General features: G+C 39.2%; 2 protein-coding genes across 2 annotated transcripts in view; one reads left to right on the top strand and one right to left on the bottom strand.

Annotated features, from left to right (window-relative positions):
• The window catches only part of LOC106339634, a 2,322-nt gene extending 339 nt beyond the window's left edge, over window positions 1–1,983 (top strand). Inside the window, exons 2-3 of the mRNA XM_013778483.1 lie at window positions 429–1,301; window positions 1,744–1,983. Of these exons, the coding sequence (XP_013633937.1) occupies window positions 429–1,301; window positions 1,744–1,983 (1,113 nt within the window). The remainder of the gene's footprint in view (window positions 1–428; window positions 1,302–1,743) is intronic.
• Window positions 1,984–4,745: 2,762 nt separating this feature from the next.
• Window positions 4,746–6,330, bottom strand: LOC106339644. The gene is made up of 3 exons (XM_013778492.1): window positions 5,845–6,330; window positions 5,543–5,669; window positions 4,746–5,401 (listed from the first exon to the last, which is right to left on the bottom strand). The coding sequence occupies exons 1-3, from the start codon at window positions 6,328–6,330 to the stop codon at window positions 4,746–4,748; spliced, it is 1,269 nt and encodes a 422-aa protein (XP_013633946.1).
• Between the last annotated feature and the right edge of the window lie 1,585 nt (window positions 6,331–7,915).

Below are 7,915 nucleotides of genomic sequence, written 5' to 3' on the forward strand. Positions count from 1 at the left end.
GAGAGTTTGTGCTTCTACCCAAGGAGAATCCAAGGCGTTTTATGTTCATATTTACGATTCAAAGCATACATGTTCTTGCACAGAGCATTCTAATCGATCTTGACAAGCAACACCAGATATTTTAGGTATGTTGTACAATAACTTTCTCGGCGACGTTGGGCCGGCCGTTCGCCCTACGAGCGTCGGAATAGCTATCACTAAGCGGTTTGGTATAAAGGTAATTACTTTGTTGTGGTTAAGTTATTTTAACGACACGGCTGAGTAATGTCAAATGTACAGGCTGACATAATCATACGCTTCGGCTGAGTTACTATATATTTAGATGCGGCCGAGTTATTGTAAAATAGGGTTGAGTTATTCAGTACGTTATGGCTGTCTTAATTATTTGATGCGGCTGAGTAGTGAGGATCGTTTTTTCATGTGAACAGATGGACTATTGGAAATCACACCGGTCGCTGAAATTTCCAAGGGAAATCGATGAGGGAACACCTGAGTGTGGGTTTGAAAGCTTGCCTTCTTACTTATACATGATAAGAAGGGTAAATCCGAGTACAGTTACGCGTCTTCATATCGATGAGCTTGGAAGATTCATGTATGTGTTTCTTGCCTTTGGTGCGAGCGTTAATGGGTTTCCTTTCATGCGTAAAGTTGTTGTAGTCGACGATACGTTTCTCAATGGTAAATACAAAGGGACTCTACTCATAGCACTAGCTCAGGACGGTAACCTCCAGATTTTTCCAATAGCCTTCGAAGTGGTTGACACAGAAAATGATGATTCGTGGCATTGGTTTTTTACGCAACTAAAACTTCTGATTCCTGACGACGAGGGTCTTGCGATAATCTCGGACATGCATAACTCTATAGGAAAAGCAATTAGAAATGTGTATCCGTTGGCTGCTCGGGGAATATGCACCTACCATTTATATAAGAACATATTGGGACGGTACAAAGGAAAAGAAGCATTCCGTCTGATGAAGAAAGCGGCGAGATGTTTTAGGATGTCTGACTTTACTGCGATTTTCGAGGAGATTGAAGCGATTCATCCTGCACTCCACGGCTACATCCAAAGAGCTGATGTCCGCATGTGGACGCGTGTTCATTTCCCGGGCGAGAGGTACAATTTGATGACTACAAACATAGCGGAATCAATGAACAGAGCATTGTCGCATGCTAGAGGTCTAAACATTGTTCGAATATTAGAAACGATACACGTTATGATGACCAGATGGTTTGCTGAACGGAGAGAGGATGCCAGACTGCAGCCAACGACGCTTACGCGTGGTGTCGAGAAACTACTACATGTAAGTCAGTCCTAACAGTAAAAATAAGTCTGTCTTTAAAATTTCTCTCTCTATCTAAATGGAATATTTCTCTCTTCTTGAATTGCCTGAAGAAATTCTGGCGTCGGTGGTTGAACGTGTGGCCCGTAACTCCTTCCAAGATCTCTATGGCCTCAAAGCATCGTCCAAGTCGATGAAAGCATTAGTAGAGCGGCGTGGCGTATACTATTTTTACGATGTGTTATTCGTTCCCTGGGGACTCAATATGCCTTCGCAGTTGTTGAAATATTGCTACGCTGAGGGAAATCCAAGCACACTTTATATAAAGGGTGTACAGTTCTTCTTCACATGCGGCCTTCAAGAAGAAGGCCTTTCTCTCATGAAGCGTGCAGCAGATGCAGGATATGAGCGTGTTGTGTATACACACGCAATTACTTAAACAATCTTTTTGTGTGATGGGCAGTATTTTCATGGTATTCCAAGAGAATGGGTTCAGAGGTTAGGGAAACTAGTGCGATCTGTGAAATGGGGATGGGGTTGGTGGCATTCTGATGAGTTCCGCCAAAATAGGGCGCTGTTCATTTCAAAGTTTGTTCTGTCGTTCTACAGATGCCAATGTGCAACACATGTGTGGCGACAATGTCTCTGCTTGTGGCACCTTGATATGACTAAGGATGACAACATGTGTGAGCGTTGTTTCTAGATCAAAGAGATTAGCATGTTTTTACGTGATTTTGAACCGATAAGCGTTATTAGGGAGACAAGGAAGTGGTGAAGATGTAATCTATCGGTACCTTATCTTTTTAAGTTCTTTGTTATTTTCTTTTTAAGTTCAAATGAATGTAATGAAGGCTTAGTTATTGTTTCTTTTGGCTGATTTATTGTTTAATTACGGCTGCATTACTGTTTTTTCACGGCTGATTTATTGTGCATTAAACACTTAAAAAAAGAGGTTCATTTACGTGCATTGCAAAACATTCAGATTTCTTAGTTTACGTGCAGACATGTAAAACGTCAATTACAAACGAACGGAGGGAGTAATAAGCCTCGATATTCTCATATTGTTGGCTGAGTTAAAGTAATAATTAGCCTCGATATTTTAAACACGCGCCCCCATTAATCGACAACTCAGTCCAATCAAGCAAGTGGAAACGTCCCATTAATAATGGAAGTGGGTGAGTGATAATCTTCGTTGTGGTATAAACAATGATGAGTTAGCTGAGTTACTTTAAACTTTACGGCTGAGTTACTTTATACATTACAGCTGCACGGCTGAGTTACTTTACACTTCATAACTGAGTTACTTTATACATAACGGCTGAGTTTCTAAACAATGTTATCATTTGTTTGCTTCACGGCTGAGTTTGTAAACAATGTTATCATTTGTTTGCTTCACGGCTGAGTTTGTAAACAATGTTATCATTTGTTTGCTTCACGGCTGAGTTTGTAAACAATGTTATCATTTGTTTGCTTCACGGCTGAGTTTGTAAACAATGTTATCATTTGTTTGCTTCACGGCTGAGTTTGTAAACAATGTTATCATTTGTTTGCTTCACGGCTGAGTTTGTAAACAATGTTATCATTTGTTTGCTTCACGGCTGAGTTTGTAAACAATGTTATCATTTGTTTGCTTCACGGCTGAGTTTGTAAACAATGTTATCATTTGTTTGCTTCACGGCTGAGATACTTTAATACGTTAAGTCTGAGTTACATAAAACATAGGCTGACTTACAAAACATTATTAAACAAAGTAGTAGTAGTAGCAAAGTAACGACATTCCAACCCCACAAACAAACACATTCCTCAAACACCGACCATGACTCATACATTCTTCTCCTTTTCCCTTAGATGCCGTCTTTATTACTTCAATCTCTTTCTCCAACCGAGCAACACTAAGTCTGAATTCCGAGATGTCTTTGTTCATGCCACTTATCAGTGACTTAATATCCTCAACCTCTTCAACCAAACACTCATCCGCCCATTTGAATAAATGTCTCTTTTTTCACAATATAACCAGATCTAAGTACTACGTTACAGAACATGCGAAATAAGAACCAAAACAAACCTTATTATATACTTTTCCGCAGCAATAGTACAATCTTCCTGGATTTGTAGCGGTTCCAGATGTAGAAATGTAATAGGGTTCACCACACCAACACTGTTTCGGCGTTCCTCTTTCCGCGTTCAAACGGCGTCTGTGAGAATTTCCTGAAACGCAGGATGAAGAAGACATTTTGATTCTCAAAACAATTTCAGAAACGAAATGGAATTACATAGAATTAGGGAGAGAAAGACGACATGGTGAAACGTCATCGTTTCCACACGCGCCATAGTTAAAATAATATTTAAATGTGTCGATATTGTAAATCGCTCGACACATGCGTCACAGACTGTTAATAATTAGCCTCGATATTAGGTTTGAGCCGTATTTTCTACACGCGCCATAATTAATCGACAACTCAGTCCAATCAAGCAAGTGGAAACGTCACATTAGAAATGTATTATATTAACATTCACAGCTGGGTTTTCCCATTTTACAATGGCTGAATTATGATTAATTTTTTTACGGTTGAGTTTCGGTCACTTATGGCTGGAGGTCACTTATGGTTGGGTTTATCATAAACTAACATTCACAACTGAGTTACCTTATACGTTTTGGCTGAGTTAACTTTAAGCTTTCATTAAGTTAACATTCACACCTGAGTTATTTTATACGTAGAGGCTGAGTTATTATAAAGATACGGCTGAATTAAACAAACACATTATGACTGGGTTATAGTACTTAATATAAAAGAAATATGAATTCGACACGTTTCCATTCAGGAACCAAAATTATCAGATTCAAAATACAGACAAGACATCACTTTCAGAAACCAAAATTGTCAGGACCAAACTCTTCAAACATGTGGACGAGATCACACTAGACTCTTGTTAACATCCACGGAGGCTTGTCGCCTCCGATTGCCCAAGTTCTCTTCAAATAGCGCATCTGGCAACGAAATAGCGTTCTGGCCACAAGATTAAAATGTGTCCAAACTGTCGAATTATACCTTCGATCCCATGTGTTTTTGCGCTACAAAAAAAATTTACAAAACCGTTGAGAACACAAGAGAAAAATAACTCAGCAACGCTATTCTGCCATTTAAGTGGACAAACTGTTCTTACATCGAGTTGAAGAAACCAGCGTTCCTTAAAATGATCGGGAATTGCGCGGTATGTCGGCCAATCATGAACCCAGCCTTCTGCAAGAATCGACGGGATGACGAGAGAGAGATCACTTTAAAATTTGAACCAGATAGTATTGGTTGTGTCAAGTAATTCACCCGGACCAGGGTATAGAAGAGGGAGGTTTTCACGATTTGCAGAGCTTAGTATCGCATTGACATTGTTCTCTAACATCGTTGAATAACCAAGAACAATCGTCATGACTTTTGATGGGGATAGAGAGTTTTTGTTTATGTTTTTTTAGAGAGAGAAAGGTGTAAGAGAGGAGACAATATATAGAGAGGTACAGAACGTCAAACGTCTCGAGTTAAAATTTCCCAAGAAGCAGTTATCTTTTTTCCGCCCCTTAGCAGCCTTATCATCCTTAGTAGCCTTATCATCCTTAGTAGCCTTTGCAGGAGAAACTACTATGAAATCAAGAGGCCGCATATCAGTAGCTTTATCGACACTACCAAACTCCTCATCCAAAGTCCTTTTCACCCCTGATTCCTTTTCAAGCTCCTTGGCCAAATTCTTTTTCGGTCCAAACTCCTTACCAGGAGTCGCAGCTACTAACGCTGGACTATTGACCGACTTCTGATGCGTTTGAACCACCGGTGATGCCATCGATAAAGAGTTATCTGATAATTTTGGAGAGGGGTTATCATGGTTTTCGGGAATTTTCCCAATCCTCAGATCTTTCAGACGCTCCTCCAGTAAAGCATTCACCCTGTCATCAATAGTCTTTTGGTCCATCAATGGTCTGTTCCGGTCTAACTCGTAAGCTTCCAACCGTGAGTCAACCTGATCAAATTTTCTGGAAATAATATCCAGAGTACTCACAATGGTCGTTAGAGTCGCTTTGTTCTCCAACTCCAACTCTTTGCTACCTTCCTTCTCGCTAGAACCCTTTTCCGCTGCATCAGCTTCAGACTCATTCTGTGTCTTAACTTTCTTCTACTTCTTAGTGGGTGGCTCAGCTTCTGACGAAACTCCACCCTTCATTCTCTTCTTCTCATTCCCCTTCCCCTTTGCATTCCCCTGCACTTACCACAAACCTTTCACAAATCTACTTGAATGTATGTCTGTTATCAACCTAACGAGTTGTGGGTCGTCATCTTCACTCGGCCAAATAGGAAACATCTCTTCAATTGAGTCCTTCAAAATCATTCTCCTCACACGCACCTGCAACACCAGGTTATAACAAAACTCAGCCTCCAAACTAACACAAAACTCAGTCATCAACTAAAATAATTCAGCCGTGATTTAACACATAACTCAGTCATCAACTAAAATAATTCAGCCGTAATTTAACACATAACTCAGCCATAAAATAAATTAAGTCAGCGTTAAACCTTACCTCGCCATGCTTTTCGATTTCGGCAGACAACAATTTATCAAAGTTTGCACGTGTACGCTTTCCACCCCATCGCAAAAGCGGAACGTCTTCGTTATTGATCACTCTCCCAAAACTCTCACCGAAGCATGTGACGGATTCATAAGCCCAAATCAATAACGCGTCCTTCATGCCGCTTATTGTGTATGAACCTCCATCTGGAGCCAACGTTTTAATAGAGTCAATTAGAACTTCGTATGCAGTCCGACCCCATGGATACGACCTCATGGCTTCATCGTGGAATACCCTTATTGCACTTTGAAAGGGTATCCTTGAATTGTGATGCAAACAATAGACTCCCATGGCTTGAAGAAGTAGCAGCCCCAACCACTTGCGCTTTTCAAAACTCCAAAGCGGACAGAACGCTAATGCTGCCTTCAGTTCATCTAACTTTGGTCCCATCCCAAGCGGCACCTTCAACTCCCCCCCAAAACTCGTTGTATTGACCATGATCAAATTTTTCTGTTGGCAATGGATCTGTGTTTAGCCCAGTGATCTCACCAAACTCGAGCAAGCTAAACCTGATAGCCTCATCAGCCACGAGACACCATATCTCCTTCTTTATAACTCACAGCTGTCTACACAGTAGATAGTGCACGGTCCTACCAGACCACATGCTTTCGCGTTCAGCTAGCCTAGCAACTACTCCAATGGGAGAGAGCATCGATCTGATCATATAACCCAACAATAAAATCAGCCACAACAAAACAGTAACTCAGCCGCATCATAAGAGTAACACAGTCATAACTTAATATTAGGTTATTCACGACACAAATATAACTCAGCCATAACATAACCATAACTCAGCCATAACATAACCATAACTCAGCCGCAGCAAAATCCTAACTCAGACGCAACGAAACCTCCAACAAAACAAAATCACAACCGCAACACAACCCTATCTCAGTCGCAACAAAATATAAATCATATGAAATATAATACATAACTGACCCAAAAACTCAACAAAACACAATATATAACGTCACAATATCCTACCGGAAAAGACAAACTCGGAGATAAGAATGCGGCGAAGACGGCGGCGAAGACGATTTCGTACAAACGAGTTCAGAATTCTGATTTCGGGCACAATGATAACAGAGAAAACAAAGTACAACGACAGAGAGCTATTTCGACAAAGAGGAAGTTAACACAGACAATGTCGATGACGGAGAGTGGGAGTATCCTTGCGGTTCCGTCTCGACGATTCTTCTTCGAGACGACAAAACGATGTTCTTAGTTAGTTTTTTTAAAAAAACTTCGATTTAGTTATGTTGGAAAATAGACGGTTTGGTTTCTATTGTGGTGGTGATGTGTAATTTTAATTACTGATGTAGATTATATATTTAAAAGTAATTTCAATTAAAAAAAAACTAACTAAAAACCCTTAGAATCATTTACTATGGGTGTCTAAACATTTTAGTCATTTTAAAAAGATGTTTAATATTCTAATAATAAACCAACTTTTGTTATACATTCTAGTCATTTTCTCGTATTAATATTTCATTCGCTAGTTGCTTTCTAATGATTCTACTCTCCAATGAACAACTTTTTGAGAGGCCATTGGTCCGACGGCAAGTCGAATCCAACTTACTTATGATGCTTTTGAGCTATGATGTTTATTTTGCGCACCTCTTATCTGTTAATTTTAGTTATCACTGTAATAATTCGTTAACTGTATCCATGTATCATTGGTTATTTTTTATTTATTTTTAAGGCTTATGTATCATTGGTTATTAACACGTTCGTGTAGTTCGACGACTATTATTTAAAACAATGAAAGTTGTACATGTATTGTATACTTTTTTTTTTTTTTTGTAACTGATGTATTGTATACTTTTTCATATTACTTGTTTTATTTTTGGTTACAAATCAAAGGTAACCAGATCCTGGGATTTGTTTTGTCCAATCACAAATGCAATTTTATATCATACTCCTGAAAGAACTGCTTACTATTCAGTTACAAAAAAAAAAAAAAAAAAAAAAAAAAAAAAAAACTGCTTACTATTATATATTCGTCGACTTCGTATTTTTAATT

This window comes from Brassica oleracea, chromosome C1, assembly GCF_000695525.1.
Source record: "Brassica oleracea var. oleracea cultivar TO1000 chromosome C1, BOL, whole genome shotgun sequence".
Classification (NCBI taxonomy): domain Eukaryota; kingdom Viridiplantae; phylum Streptophyta; class Magnoliopsida; order Brassicales; family Brassicaceae; genus Brassica; species Brassica oleracea.

Bases quoted from the DNA above. Each gene is read 5' to 3' on its own strand.
- LOC106339644 (XM_013778492.1), bottom strand. From the start codon at position 6,330: ATGGTCAATACAACGAGTTTTGGGGGGGAGTTGAAGGTGCCGCTTGGG. The intron at 5,670-5,844 runs GTAAGGTTTAAC...CTGGTGTTGCAG, and splicing joins AAATCGAAAAGCATGGCGAG to GTGCGTGTGAGGAGAATGAT. The intron at 5,402-5,542 runs GTTTGTGGTAAG...AAGCTGATGCAG, and splicing joins TTCAAGTAGATTTGTGAAAG to CGGAAAAGGGTTCTAGCGAG.